This window comes from Peromyscus leucopus, chromosome 6 (assembly GCF_004664715.2).
Source record: "Peromyscus leucopus breed LL Stock chromosome 6, UCI_PerLeu_2.1, whole genome shotgun sequence".
Taxonomy (NCBI): Eukaryota; Metazoa; Chordata; class Mammalia; order Rodentia; family Cricetidae; genus Peromyscus; species Peromyscus leucopus.
In genome coordinates this window covers 96,319,510-96,334,980 of record NC_051068.1, presented here as the reverse complement: position 1 = coordinate 96,334,980, position 15,471 = coordinate 96,319,510, and the positions used below count along the sequence as shown (strand labels likewise).

General features: G+C 40.3%; 1 protein-coding gene across 3 annotated transcripts in view; it reads left to right on the top strand.

Moving 5' to 3' along the window:
- Ndst3 (N-deacetylase and N-sulfotransferase 3) overlaps positions 1 to 15,471 on the top strand; it is a 158,758-nt gene that overhangs the window by 126,566 nt on the left and 16,721 nt on the right. For 2 of the 3 annotated variants that reach the window (XM_028881474.2, XM_028881473.2), the window contains exons 9-12: positions 125 to 248; positions 4,259 to 4,433; positions 8,474 to 8,644; positions 10,629 to 10,738. In XM_028881474.2, the coding sequence (XP_028737307.1) occupies positions 125 to 248; positions 4,259 to 4,433; positions 8,474 to 8,644; positions 10,629 to 10,738 (580 nt within the window). The remainder of the gene's footprint in view (positions 1 to 124; positions 249 to 4,258; positions 4,434 to 8,473; positions 8,645 to 10,628; positions 10,739 to 15,471) is intronic. The other variant, XR_003735816.1, reaches the window with a different exon arrangement.

Below are 15,471 nucleotides of genomic sequence, written 5' to 3'. Positions count from 1 at the left end.
CTGGGAGTACATCAAAAGAGTCTGCCTGGATCATTATGATATTGCGTTTATTAGTGACTGAAATACTAGAAGTGAGTAACTGTCTTTTCCACTCGTTGATCTCCAACCCTTGCTGTCATTTCAGGTACCACTGCCTTGTGTCTGTTCCTGATTATGCATCCTTCCATCCTTAGTAACTCCCCCAGCCCAAAATCCTTTGAGGAGGTACAGTTCTTTAATAGAAATAACTACCACAGGGGGATTGATTGGTAAGATGGGTTACTAGTATAAATCTAAAAGTATATGTACCGTGCACAGTATAAACTTGGTGCTAATATTTAGAAACCCAGAAGTTTGTGACCACAGATAAAATTCATGCTGCACATCTTAGAAATTGGTTGGCCAGCATAAAGTAGCACAAAAGGCTTTCCAGTTAATGGGAGGTCTTCTTGCCTCAGGAGACCCAGGTATCAGTTGGCATTAGTTATCTTTGAAGGTAATTGCAGATGTGCATTCGTAGAAATAGGGTAAGCCCCAAGAATGTCACTCTGCCCTTGTGCACCTTTCATAAAGTGATGCTGTGGTCAGAATATATCATTTCCTATCATGTTTCAATGAAAAGGCAAAAAAGTAACTAAAAATAGAAATGTATGTGTGTTTTATGAATAGTGAAAGCTGGTTTTAAAGATATCAAAAAAAGTAATTTTATTCTTCGAATTAAAATTAAAATATGCTAATATCTGAAGAAAATGATAAACATTAGAAATAATAATATAGATATAAACAAGCTATATAAAAATATGTTAAAATGGGTGATAGAAAATAACTTGTTGAGCATAAGATGTGTTAGAAGTGCTCTCTATTGCTGTCAATGTTGAACACCTTGGGAAACAGCGCATCCTCCCCGAGCACAGAAATAACCTCCTTGCATTCACTGTAGAGTAGACAGGAGCGCAAGCCTCTGTGGTCAGGCTGGTTGCATGATCTCAGTTTGCTAAGGATCAGCTATCCCAAGAGGTCCTTATGGGTAATCTGTAAAAACTAAGGAGGTGAGTATCACTGGAGCATCTACAGAAGTTGTATCCTAATTGCCCTGTAGTGCATGGCCTATTCTTCCACACAGTGTCATCTATTAACTAATTGTGTGGTGTTAAATAAACTAACTACTTCAACCTCAGTAACCACTCTCTCCAGTAGACTAGAACATTGACAGTAGGACAAAATTAGGGCAAAAAACAACTTCTTTAGGAGTAAATACTAGTAAAATCCTTGGCATTGCTGGAACTTAAGAATAATCAATTTTGTTACAAATTATATCAAACAAAACCTTTTTGATCATAAGCTAATAATGTTTATCAAAACTGTAATAAAAATTAAAATTTCTTCAAATAGCGTACAAGAAGATGACACAAATAACTAAGCATAACTCACTAGGAGCAAGGGTGTAGCTCAGTAGTAAGTGTTGCCTGGTACGTGCAGGGCCTGGGTACATCTCCAACACTGCAAAACATAAGTAAATAAATGAAGAATGCATTGTAGATCTAAATACAGCTCACCAAGAGTACCCCAAATACTTTTGATTGACAAATTACACATTATAAAAGGCAATTTATGCAAATAATAGATAATGGTAACTGCAAATGTCATTTTATAGCTATAATTAGAGCTTTGCTCCCAACAGCATCAGGTGTGTTCCCAGGCAGACTGCCTGGGTTCCTTGTGAAGCCTCACCCCATCGGATGTGATTTGGGGGTTTTGATTCCACAGCCTGAAGACTATATGCCCTCAGAGTTCTGGAACCATTTTAACAATTCGTTTAAGTACACTTAATTAATCTAGTGTGGATCGGCTTTTGTTTTAAGATCTGGATAAAACCCGGACTGTCTTAACTGACAGGTAGTCTAAGTATACAAAGAAGGTGCAGCAAATAGCGCAAGTGAAAAATTTAAAATTCCATTTTTGACGAAATAGCCAGAACCTGCAGTGAGAAAGTCTCAGGAAAATATCTGGCTTATTCATGCATGTAAGTTTTATGCTTCGTGATTTAGTGCTGTTTTTAATGTAAGGGCTGTAGTGGAGAGCTAGAATTGGTGTAGACAGCCAAAGACCCCTGTTAGCATTTGGAACCTCAACGGTTATTGCCTGGCTTTGAGTACAATCAACTGAAAAGTCTTAGGATCAGATCTTGGAAAATATGTCTCAGTAAGAAAAAGTACTTGTTAGGGATGGAAAGAGAAGGAACCCTGAGGGCTTGCAGGCCAGCAGTCTAGCAAAATGGCCAGTTACAGGTCCAGCGAAGGAACCTGTCTCAAATTTAAAAAAAAAAAAAAGTGGAGAATAATAGAGAAAGCACCCAGCTGACCTCCACATATGCATGCAGGGGTAAGCACACACACACACACACACACACACACACACACACACACACACACACACAAACACACACACACATAAAAAAAAATTAAGAGATCCAGTGTCAATGCAAATCACAAATAAATATACAGTGCTACAAAAAGTACATCTTTTGAATTATTTTTCTCTTGGTGCTGAAGTCTTATTCTCTTCGGAAGTCTGAAAGCTTGAGGGGCCTGCGTTCATGTGTAACCCCCGAAGTCACTATAATGGGCTTGCTGATCCTTTGGCTGTCCTAAATATTTAACCTCCAGGAGTGACACTACTGGAGGAAATTCCAGGTCCCCATCTGTAAATGTGGACCAGTATTTGCTAGTTTACAAATCAAACATTTCTCAAGTGTCTGCACCTTTGAACTCCTAGAGAATATGACAATATGGGCAAACAAAATGGATGGTTTTCTGTGCAAACCTCTGAGTCTAGGGAAGATCACCAGCAGAGGTCCAACATTCAGGATTACTTTAAGGGATTTTCAAAGCCTGAATTGTTACAGAGGTAAAAGACAGATGGAAAAGTGGAACGTCTTTCAATGTTAAAAGCTGTCTAATGTCAGCACCTCTGTCCATTCTACTCGTCATTTTTTGGACGCTTTTTCAGAAGAAGCAGGTTTGATTAAGCTTGTAGCAAATAGGGTCAGACACTCATGGAAATCCTAGCCCCTCCAAGCAGTATAAGCTCCAAAATGAGAAAGCCAAAATGTGGCACTTCTGTAAATAGAATGTACACCGCAAGAGACAGCAGGTCAAATGCCCCTCAAATGTTTTCATATCTCTTTCCTCTGAAAGGGAGCCGAATGGCCTGCACAGAAGGGCAGTTCCTGGAACACACAGCAAGATTTTGTTTTTCTAGGTGTGGAGATGTCTCTGTGACCTCAGTTATACTTTGTTTTGTGAGAACAGCTGGAATCCTAGCAGAAACCCAGCCAGGTTAAAAGGCAATGTCATATGAAAGAATCATGTGACCTTTCGGGTGAAATGAAGCCTGCTATAAACTGAAGCCATTATGTGAATGTTGATGACTCCTGTTCAGTAATTTTTGAACTGTCCCCATCCTGAAGGGGTGGTGGCTTGGGAGGTGAAGGGAGGAGGGGAGCAGAGTGAGGCTGTTATTATAAAATGTATACAAATTCAATTTTAAACAAAAGCCCTTACTGCTATGGAAATCTGGATTATCACAAGCTGGTGTTGTTAGGCTGACCTTTGCATCAGTGGAACATTAGCAGATGTCTACATTTCTATGCTTGGACCAGCAGGTGTTACTGGGTTCACACTCCTGGTGATTTGACTTCTCATAACCAGGAAATATTGATAAGATTTTGTAGTAAATTACGAAGAGAAACAGCATAACATTGTGTTTTAAAAGGAAACAAATGGACGGTGTTTACAACAGACACTTTCTGTGCTTTGACACTCGTAATTAAACATACCCACCAGACCCAGTGGTGGGAGTGATATTTGTCTACTGTGAGGGCAAAAAAACTATCTTGCATGAATTTTTTCTGAGTGTCTTTTAACTAAATGTAGCCTCTGTTCCCTCACATTCTCTTTGGTCTAGGGTCTCTGTGCTGGGTTCTATGTTTCCCTGCATTCTGCCAGGAGCTACAGTTTGATTTTTGTTCCTCTAGCTTTACTTCCCCATAACATTTTTTTTCCTGCAATTAAGCAAAACAAAACATATTGTGTAGGAGAACACTGCTGGTGTTTTGAATGTGTTTCCTTTGCCTACTGGAGGAACAACTGCCATAGAGAAAACCTTGGTTGTCAGTTTTTTAAGGGACAGATGAATTTTTGTTGGCCACATTTAATGTCTTCAGTCACCAGCACATAAACGTGAGAGGCTTGTTTTGAAGAAAGATACTCCTTTCTAGGTACATGGATTTCTTCCCAGTCCCATCTAATGTCACCAGTGACTTTCTGTTTGAGAAGAGTGCCAATTACTTCCATTCAGAGGAAGCTCCTAAAAGGGCTGCTTCTCTAGTCCCCAAAGCCAAGATCATCACCATACTCATTGATCCATCGGACCGAGCATACTCCTGGTACCAGGTAAGGAGAAAATATGCCCAGCAGAGAGAAGGAGAGTATGCACAGTGGAGGGTCATTCCTGAAAAACTGTTACCTCCATTTGGAGGGCAGATCTTCTTTGAATGGATGCATATGTGGTTCCACATGCAGCTCTCTCTCTCTCTCTCTCTCTCTCTCTCTCTCTCTGTCTCTTTCTCTCTCTCTCTCTCTCTCTCTTTCTCTCTCTCTGTCTCTTTCTCTCTCTCTCTCTCTCTCTTTCTCTCTCTCTGTCTCTTTCTCTCTCTCTGTCTCTTTCTCTCTCTCTCTCTCTCTCTCTGTGTGTGTGTGTGTGTGTGTGTGTGTGTGTGTGTGTGTGTGTGCTTGTGAGTGTGTGGCAAAGGTCATCCATGGATGTTATTTCTCTGGAGGTTTGTGAGACAGGGTCTCTTGATGAGCACTGAGACTCACTGGTTAAGCCCTACAGACTGTCCACTGAGCGCCAGGGATCTGCCTGCCTCTGGCCCCCAAGCACTGAGATTATAAACATATACCACCACATCTGGCCTTGTATGTGAGTTCTGAGGATGAAACTCAGGTGGGTCCTGACAGTTACAAAGCAAGCCATCTGCCAGCTGAATTGTCTCCCCAGCCCCAACATCTCAGATTTGAATAGACAAGAAGACCTACTAGTTCACTGATGCCTGCAGCAAGTAGATTCTTGGTTTCCCAGAAGAAACAAACACGATCAGGGATTTTTTAAATTTTCTTTTAATTTGATAACTTTACTTAATAAAAGTATTAGTGTCATGAATTGCAATTGAAAAAATATAATAAAATGTTACATGTTTTTGTATATACATGTGTATGTTTATAAATTTGCATTTTAAAGTAATTGTAACAATTTAAAATAGTTCTTCAAACACATGCATAAAGTACAAAATACTTGCTAATTTTTATCCAGGTTTTATAGGTTATAAGGGTTCTTTGGCAACTCTACATTATGGTTCAAAAGCAGCAATAGAGGATGTGCAAAGGGGTGAACATGGCCATGTTCATTGAGACTGCTGACCCCAGCCCCAAAGTCTCTCAAATGACTGCTTCTACTGAAAAAGGGATAGGGTAGCAAAGCATATGCAGAATCCTCCACCCCTCAAAGCCCAGCCTGTCTAAACAGCTCCATGCCATCTTCACGGTGCTTATTGTCATTTTGTCTCTAATGTTCATTAGAACTTAGCAAAGAATCACTTACTTTGAGATAATTTAATGCACTCTCAGTGAGTCTTTACAATGCCCAGTGATATTTTAATCACCTGATAAAAAGCAGACAAAGGATATTTTAATCACCTGATAAAAAGCAGACAAAGTTAAGCATACACATACAACAAAATTGATGTGTTTAATCACTACGAGTCTTTAGTTAACCTTCTCAGTTCTGTAATTTGGTTTGGTTTGGTTTTTTTGAGACAGGGACCTGTGTATCCCAACTGGCCTGGAATTTGCTTTTTGGCAGAGAATGACTTAACTCTTCATCTCTCTGTCTTCACCTCCCAAGTACTGGGATGACAGGTGTGCACTACCATGTCTAGGTGATCATTTTTAAGTACGTTCTTAATGCTCATATTCCTCTAGTCATCAAAGAATTGTAATCTTTGCTAAGTATTGTTTGAAAAGTGATTTGAGTTAATAAATGTTAACACTGCTTTTGGTATGGTGGAGAAATAACATGTATAAATAAGCATAAAAACTAGAAAAATGTAAATAGTGTACAGACTCATTCGGTGATAAAGCCTAACTTAAAACCAAGTTAGATTTATTAGTAGAGTTGGAGCATTAAAAGCACCATTGGGCAGTCTTTAAGGAAGGATTTGTAAGAGTAAAATAAGTAAAAATTCAACTGGAGTGCTTTAATAGTACACATGGAGCTATGTGTAAAGGGGGCATCAACAGGGCAGGGCAGAAACAGAGGCCAATGTTCTATTTCCCTGGAAACTGCAATGTTAAGATAAATGTAGAAAGTCATGTTTACAAAAACTTATATCTGAGATTCTGCAGGTGGGTTAGACATAAGGTTCATCCCCTGTGTTCTAAGTGGCCCATGCAGTTCAGAGCCTCCAACATGAGTTGGTGTTATGCTGCTGTTGCTGTGATTTCAGACACCTAACTTCTTTCGTTTTTAAGATTTATTTTAAACTATATGTACGTGTGTCCGTGTATAGGTATATATGTGCATGTGAGTACAGGTGCCCAAAGAGGCCAAAAGAGGGTATTGGATCCCCTGTAGCTAGACTTACAAGTGGCTGTGAGTTGGCTGGCATGGGTGCTAAGGACTGAACTTGGGTCCTGTGCCACTCAAGAGTGCTTGCTCTTGACCACTGAGCCATCTCTACAGTCCCCAATAGCTAACTTCTCCACAGTTATGCTATTAAAGAATAAAGTGTTCCAAAGCAACAAATCCTTTTCTGTTTAGCAAAAGCAGTTACTTCAGGTTCACAAGTAGAAGGACATGTTGTGAGATGGCTCAGTGACAGGGACTGGGAGGAGGGTCACAGGAAGGGATAGACCTTAGGGAGGCAACTGCAAAGATCATCTACACAAGAGGGCATGGAGCCATCCTGGAGAGAGAAGATCACAGAAATCCAGAGCCTCACATCAATTGTTTATGACAAACCCAGAGACATCTCTCAAGCCAAAATATACATAAAATTGCAAGTTGACAGATTTTATTTTCTGCCATCTACTTTTTCCAAAAAGTATCTGGGGAAAAGGAAAAAATGCACCTTGATTGGCTCAAAAGAAAAGCAGATAATTGGAGCTTGGCAACTGAACCACTTAGGCCCTGAAAATTGGGTATACACACACACACACACACACACACACACACACACACACACACACACACACACACACACAAAGGCTGCAAGACTTTGAACTAACAAAACTTCATAAATATTGCAAATACATCACTCCATGGTGGACAGACAGAGGATGGCAGAGGCTGTAGTGCAGTAACCAGGATTCCAGTGGCAGCAGATTCGCTCTTCAACTAGATGTGGTGAACAGCCACAGACTGAGTGCTTATTGATCGCTTTAAGGAAAACGTGATTGTCTTGAGCCCATGGACCGGAGACTGAGCCATTAGGAAACATTTTCATATTTCAGTTGCTGCTGTCTACATTTTCTTATTCTGGTTCACCACAAAGGTTGCCATTAGATGAAAGAACCTTGGCTTTTAGACGCTGGGTAATGTATGGCAGAGTCTGTAGCTCTCACATCATGTGCATGCCAGAGTTTGTATTAGTCTCTCCATTTAAAGTGGCCAGTAAGAGCTTTCTAATCAAAATCTATCTTAAGGGTCGGATTAGCAGGGTGCTTTTATATTAGAGATATCTAGTGAGCATGATCTTTGGTTAGATTATGAGCTGGCAAAGAACATGAATGCATGTTTTAAAAGTTTACTTTCAGAATAAAATCTATAAACTGAGGGAAAACTGGTAACATTGGTTAAGAAGCCCTATCAACAGTAATTCAGCCTCTCCTACCTACATTCCTAAACAGTACAATCTCACTGTAGCGCAAATTCTAATCGATCTTAATAATAAAAACCCAGAATCAGATATCAGGGTGAAAGCTGAAAGATCAGAGAAGCAGAGCAGCCAGCCACAAGAAAGACTTCTTAACTCTACCAAATCCTCATACTGAAAGGGCTGAGCTCCTGTCTCCACCTTGCCTTATCACTTCCTCTCTCCGCCCAGCCATATCACTTCCTGTTTCCTCCTCCAAAGTGCTGAAATTAAAGATGTGTGCCACCACTGCCTGGCCTCTATGGTTAACTAGTAGCTAGTTCTGCCCTCTGATCTCCAGGCAAGCTTTGTTAGAGCACAAACAGAATATCACCACATCTCACCAATATCTTAACTTTAAACTTTGATGCTCCAAGCACAGTTTCATCTTTTATTAATTTCAAAACAACTGTCCAGTAGTGTGGCATTCCTTCCTTTAGCTTTGAGTCTTTCCAAAAAATTGGGTTTTAATTATTACGCCTATAGTTCAAGTTAATTTAATTATCCACCTTCTCATTGTAGCATCAGCGATCCCATGAAGACCCTGCAGCTCTGAAGTTTAGCTTCTATGAAGTGATCTCTGCTGGGCCCCATGCACCCTGGGAACTTCGAACCCTGCAGAAGAGGTGCTTGGTCCCGGGGTGGTATGCCAGCCACATTGAGAGATGGCTTGTTTATTTCCCGCCCTTTCAGGTATGAAGCAACCAGGATTTACAGCTTGTAACAATCTCATTAAGTGGATGGCTTTGCCTCAGACTCAGCTAAAACATTGCAAGGTTTCATCCTTTAGTTGTAGATAATGATTCTGGCAGAGAAAAACAGGCAGAAGTCAGAAAATGGGTTAACTTTCTAAGGGTATCTCAGGATAATTCTCCCTGATCATTTGTTGGCATTAGCATGCTGTCTCTGACTGTGCAGAAATTGAGAAGCTTCAGCTCACTAAGCCCTGTTCTGACATGAATAAAGCCTGATGAAAGGGGATGTCTTCACCAAACAGACAGACGTCATTTTGTTTAATGAAGTGCCTTGATTTCTGTTCTGAAACACTTTGCTGAAGTCGTCCCTGAGTCCTGTTCCTCTCATTCCTTGATTTCTCTCTTTTGCTTGGCATCATCTTTCATAGACACCCACTTGTCCCTCCTCTGGATTGCATAAGCAGCCAAGTGACATCAGAAGTGAGGTCTGTGGGTCTAAAGCCATGTGTCCAAAGTGATGGCTATAACAACTTACAGCTTATTAAACATATTACAGTTAAATAAAACAAAAAACTCTGCTCATCTTCGTTAGGTATGTGTGAAAGCTGAGTAACTTCATATTAGGTGTAGCCGTCTGTCCATATCATGGTATAAAGTTCTATTGAATATCAATGTAGACTAACTAAAAACACTGGAAACAGGGCTTCCACAAAGTTGTGTGACAGAGACTATGACTTCCATCATGGCCTACTGTCACTTTGTCTTGCTGGGTTATCTTCCACCACTCACCAGAGAAACAAATTCTTTCCCATGGTTTCTTTTGTGTTTGGCTTTATTGTTATTGTTCACCTTTGTTTTCTTGAGGCAGGGTCTCACTCCATAGCACAGACTGACTTCATGTCCACAAAAGCCTCCCAAGTGCTGGCATTATAGATGTGGTCCCTGTTAGATTCTTCTTTATATATTATTTTTATTATGTGCATATGTCTGTGTGGATGTATGTCACATGTGTGTGGATTCCCACAGAGGCCAGAAGATGGCATCAGAACACAGGGAACTGGAGTTACAGGAGATTGTGAACCACCTTATGTGGGTTCTGGGAACTGACCCCTGGCACACTACAGCAGAAGTATGCATTCTTAACCACTAAACCATAGCTTCATTCCCTTCCACTTCACTTCTTTCGTTAATGTTTTTCAAAGCAGGGTTTCTCAGTGTAGCTCTGGCCATACTGGAAATCACTCTGTAGACCAGGCTGGCCTCAAACACAGAAATCCACCTGCCTCTGCCTCCTGAATGCTGGGATTAAAGGTGTGTGCTGGCACCACCTGGCCCCATTCATTTCTTGAGCAGCGTTCTGCCCGTGTTCAGGTCTCTGGAAATCTTGCCTACTTCCTCATGGATTATCAAAGGATTTCTCAAATGCTGCTTCTGAATGGAACTGGGAGGTGATAGGTCTCTACCTCATTACACCTAAGCTTATTATAACCTTTCTGTTAGGGAGGTGAGGCCAGAGCAAGGAGGTGATGGTGACTGCTGCTTTAGGCACAGAATCTCACACTTCCTGGCCTTAAACTCACGATCTTCCTGACTTGGTCTTTTGAGTCTGGGATTTGAGGCATGAGCCAACTTTCTGACTTAACTGAAATCTTTCTTCTACCCTGCATCTTCTGTGCCAGCATGAGTGATGCCACCCTTTGTGTTGTGGTCTCACAGTCACATTCCTAAGCCCACTTTCTCCCCATGACTGTTTATTACTGTTTTCATATCATTTCCCTCACTCTCAGATAATATAAGAATATTTAATTAGCATGACTTATTTATAAGTCATTAATGAAAAATGACTTGGTTAGCAACTCCAAATAGTGTGTGCATATCCCCAAGGGTGGTGCCTGAATAAGAATTTTGTCATTATACAGATGCCACATGTTTTTTCAACATCTATGTCTTTTTTCCCCCTTATTATTACTTTGGTGATTTAGTTGCTAATTATCGATGGGCAGCAGCTAAGAACTGACCCGGCAACAGTGATGGATGAAGTCCAGAAGTTTCTAGGAGTCTCGCCTCATTATAATTACTCTGAAGCTTTAACGTAAGTTTATATTCTAATTGGTTTATTGAAGTTTCAGGAAGGAACTGAATGTAAATAAATTATCATTGGATAATATGATTGGCTGGCTAGTGGCTCTTTGGACACTGACTATCTTCTAGGTTACTCTAGAAGATACTCTCCAATTGAGGAAGAACATTTAGACAGTGTGACAAAGAAATGTCCCAAGTCTTCTTGATTCTAAGCTAGGCAGATTTCCCCTAGAAGGAACATGGAGAAAAAAAAAACAAAAAACAGTTGTGGCTCATTAAACTAACGAGGAACCTTAGAAGAGGCTGCTTGAAATAAGTAGGTGTTCTGTCTAGTTTTATGTCAACTTGACACAAGCTAGAGTCGTCTGAAAGGAGGGAAACTCAATTGAGAAAATGCCTCTGTAAGATCCAACTGTAAGGCATTTTCTTAATTACTGATTATGGGGGCAGGTCTAGCCCATTGTGGGTGGTGCCATCCTTGGGCTGGTGGTCCTGGATTCTATAAGAAAACAGGCTGAGCAAGCCATGATGAGTAAGCCAGTAAGCAGTACCCCTCCATGGCCTCTCCATCAGCTCTTGCCTCTAGGTTCCTACTGTATTTGAGTTCCTGTTCTGACTTACTTTGATAATGAACTATGATGTAGAAGAGTGAGCCAAATAAATCCTCCCATCCCCCATAAGCCAAATAAACCCTTCCCTCCTCCATATGCCAAATAAACCCTTTCCTTGCTTTGGTCATGGTGTTTTGTCATAGCAATAGTAATCCTAACAAAGACAGTGGGTAAGAGCAAAGCCCACTTAACAAGTGGTATTGGGACGTCTTGGGGACATGAAGACATGACTGGCAAGGTTTATGAACTGACCTTTGTGTGACTTTAGCAAGAAACGCCCAGTGGTTGACTGGATGGGGTGGCACTGTTATGAGCCTAGGCATGCTTCTCTCTCTTGCTCGTCTTTACCCACTGTGACTCTTACCCTGCCGTCTTCCTTCAGCGTTATATGCTCATTTGGGTTTGGTCTGTTGGGGATTTTTTGGTTTGGGGGTTTGCTAGCTTTTGCTGTTTTTATCAAGTAGCTGACTGGAAACTAGGACTAGGGAGAGGAAAGAGGACCATAAATGTTAAGGAAGTATTTGCTCTTATACTGTGTCCATGCCTTGAAGTTTGTACCCAGTGTCTTTCTTACATTGCCCTGGTCCTCCCTCTGCAATCAGTCATGAGGGTTGTGCTTGCTCCCATCTCAACTGAGCAACTCAGCAGAGGTACCGAGGTGGACTGACTACAAACCGTATTCTCACTATGTATTTCTTTAATTCTATGATTGGGGGTTGATTCTTAAAGGAACTTAAAAAGACTATAGTGTGAAATATCTCTACCATTCTTTTCTTAAAATATAATATTTTATTAATTTTGGAATCCCATGCAATATGTTTTAATCATATTCACCTCCCCACTCCTCCTAACTCCTTCCATATCCATCCCACTGCAGCATCCCCCTTCATACTTTTCTCTTTCCCTCCACATTTAATATCATCATCACCATCACCATCACATCATCATCATCATCATCATCATCATCATCATCATCGTATTAATTTCTTTGGCCATGTCACCCCTTCCTCCAACTCCTCCCAAATAAAACTCAGTTCTATAATCCATCTGGTTTTGCTTCTGCTGTTACATTCTATTCCATAACAATTTAGAAAGTAAGGAAAAGGTTTCTTTTTCCTTTCAGCCTCCCTTGCAGTAAAGAGTTGGTAGAAAAACATCAAATACTGCTTACATCAGGTACCAACCATATGTAAAGACTTCTGGCTTAGAGGCCAAAGGATACTGTAACTCGAGAGTTTTGAGCTTTCTTCCCAGGAGTCTCTTACTTTGCAGTTACCATTCACATGCTGAGCTAGTTTTTTTTATGCTCCTAGTCCATCCAGTTTTGTGGAGTTTTAGTTCAATGATTGATAGACTCTAGCTTTAAGTATTTAACATTCAACTTAACCTTAAAGAAAGCAGAGTGCTTTTAGTTTTCAGTTAGAGATTCAAGTGCACCTTCTGCTCTCTGCCTTAAGTATCTCTCTGAAAAGGAAGCTTTTGTTGTCCAAACGATTTCCTATTTCAAGTTGGCTTATCATTGTATGTTTTTATAGGGTATCTGGGAAAGCATTGTGTTGCAGAGAATAGGAGTAAAGTAGTCTATACAGACATAATTTCTTTTTCCTGTAACATGGTCCTTGACCTGCATGCTGTGTGTTTGTCCTCTCTGCATCCTGCTCAGCAGAAAGCTTTTTTATTCATCTCCATTGCTGGAAAAGGCAATGTGAACTCGAGAGAATGAATATCAAAGGGACATACCATATACAAAGAATGGCAGGTCACTGTGCACCGGGAATGTACCTAGCTAAAATTACCCATTATGCGATTCTCTTACCTGGCTGGGGAAGGTAACAGGGTAAGAGAGGTGTAATCTGTGAAAGCAGTTTCTGGTCCAGCAGGGCTGCCCGAGCTGTCGCCTTGCTGACATAGACAATGGACTTCCAGGCTGTTTCTGTCCCCATTTTCTCGTCAGTCATTGACTGGCCTGACACACCAGGTAAAAACCAAATGTGCACTTGCTGTAAGGTGTTTGGACAATACGTTTCATTGTCCTTGCTTTGAAATGCCCTCTCCTCACCACATGCCCTTCTCTGTTATTTATCTGGATCCTGTCCTAACAATCCCTTCCACCTATCAGAGTAGTGACTCAACAGCTCTATGACCCCACAGCTGTTTCCCAGTGCTTTGAAAACAGGGCCTACCATAAAGACATGCATCTCAGCACATTGACACAACTCCCAAGAGACTACTCAGTGTATACTTTAGCATTGCTTATTATTTTCCTACTAATAATAGCAAAGATTATCTCTTTTTGTACTAAAAAGGAACAAAAAGAAATATTTTTGTTAGCCATAAGCAATTGTAGCACTCCAACACTTAGCATTTCTAGGTGCCCTCATGTAGATACGCAGAAGATTGAAGTTATTATCACCACTGCATTTTTCTTAAAGTTCTCTATAGATGTAGTAAGCTACAAACCACATCAATTCAGTGTTTACATGCAGTGCAATAGGGGAATAGGAGGCAGTCTGTACAACTTGGCATGCAGGAACATTCCCAAAAGGCTCTATGCTGATTATCTTCAGTAGAGCTAACTCTAGTATCAAAAGTACTTTCCAAGAGGAATGGCCAAAAAAACCTCAACAATCGAGATTATTTCTTTCCACAACTGCTGAGGAAAGTGTTTAAGAATTCTAAATTTCACACAGAACCACCAGATAATATATGATATTTTAACTGTCGTGATGGGCCTCTAACTTATTTTTTTAAATTTGATTCTCTTGGTGAGTTTGTGATTTGAAATAAACAGTATAAACCTAAAATAATATAAATAGGAATTATCTGATTGGATCGTTGTATAGCTCTTGTATGTACAGACCATTGTACAGCCCTTGTTTAACGTAAGCTTAACCCTAACCTTTGAAAGCATTGCTGTAGTGATGCTGCTACGTAAACTGTGTTACAGAGTATAGGAAGCTGACTAGTCATTTGATAGAAAAGAGGGATAACAATGCCGGACACAGATCATGCTAATTTACGTAAATCAAAATCAAAAATATCAACTTTTAATTTTGCTGTATATCTGTGGCAGGCTGTATGTAATTGGCCCCCATAATTTCATAGAGAGTGGCACTATTAGGAGGTGTGCCTTTGTTGGAGTGGATATAGCCTTGTTGAAGGAAGTGTGTCACTCTTGAGGTAAACTTTAAGGTTTCTTATGCTCAGAATACTACCCAGTGTCTCAGTCAAATTCCTGTTGCCTGCAAGATATACGACTCTCAGCTACTACAGCACTACATCTGTCTGCATGCTGCCATGCTCCCCGACATGATGATAATGAACTGAACCTCTGAACTGTAAGTGAGCCATCCCAATTAAATGTTTTCTTTATAAGTGTTGCTGTGGTCATAATGTCTCTTCATAGCAATAAAAACTCAAACTAAGACAATATCCATTCAGAATTATTACTGGTCAACAGATGTCTTCACTTTCAAAATGCTAACCTTGCAGATCATTTCTCAGTCAGGGGCATATTTTTTCAGATTAATGAAACCAGATTGTGTTTTATGAATATTTAATGCTAATGCACTTTGAAAATGTCAATAGTGAGCAAAGAAAATGGAAGGCGAGAGATTGACATAGTCTGTGATTATCTTTTGTTTTGCTGTGTTTTCTGGTTGAGGCTTGGCTGACTCACAAGGGAATTTTGAACCCTCTTGATAATTTGGAAAAACTTCTATTATCTCTTTAATTACAGCCAAGTTAATATTGGCCAGGAAGTCCCCCCAAATCACTGCTGATAAGCCTACGTAAAATTTGCCATGTTAAAACTGCCAGAAATTAGTAGTGATAAGAACTACAATTTGTTGGCTTTCTGGCTATCTATAAGACAGCACCTAGAAAATGCTAAGGGTTGGTAAGAAAACAGGAAGCCCACTCCAAATGGTTATAATATATTCATAAATATTTATATGAGATGCAAACACACTGTTATTTACTGGGTATCGAACACCATTGTTAGTTTCTTTCTCTTCTTATTGAAAATAGACTTTTTTTTTCTTATAATATATTCTGATTGGGTTTCCCCTCCCATAACTCCTCCCAGATCCTGCCCACCTTCCCACCCACTCAAATCCATACCCTTTCTTAT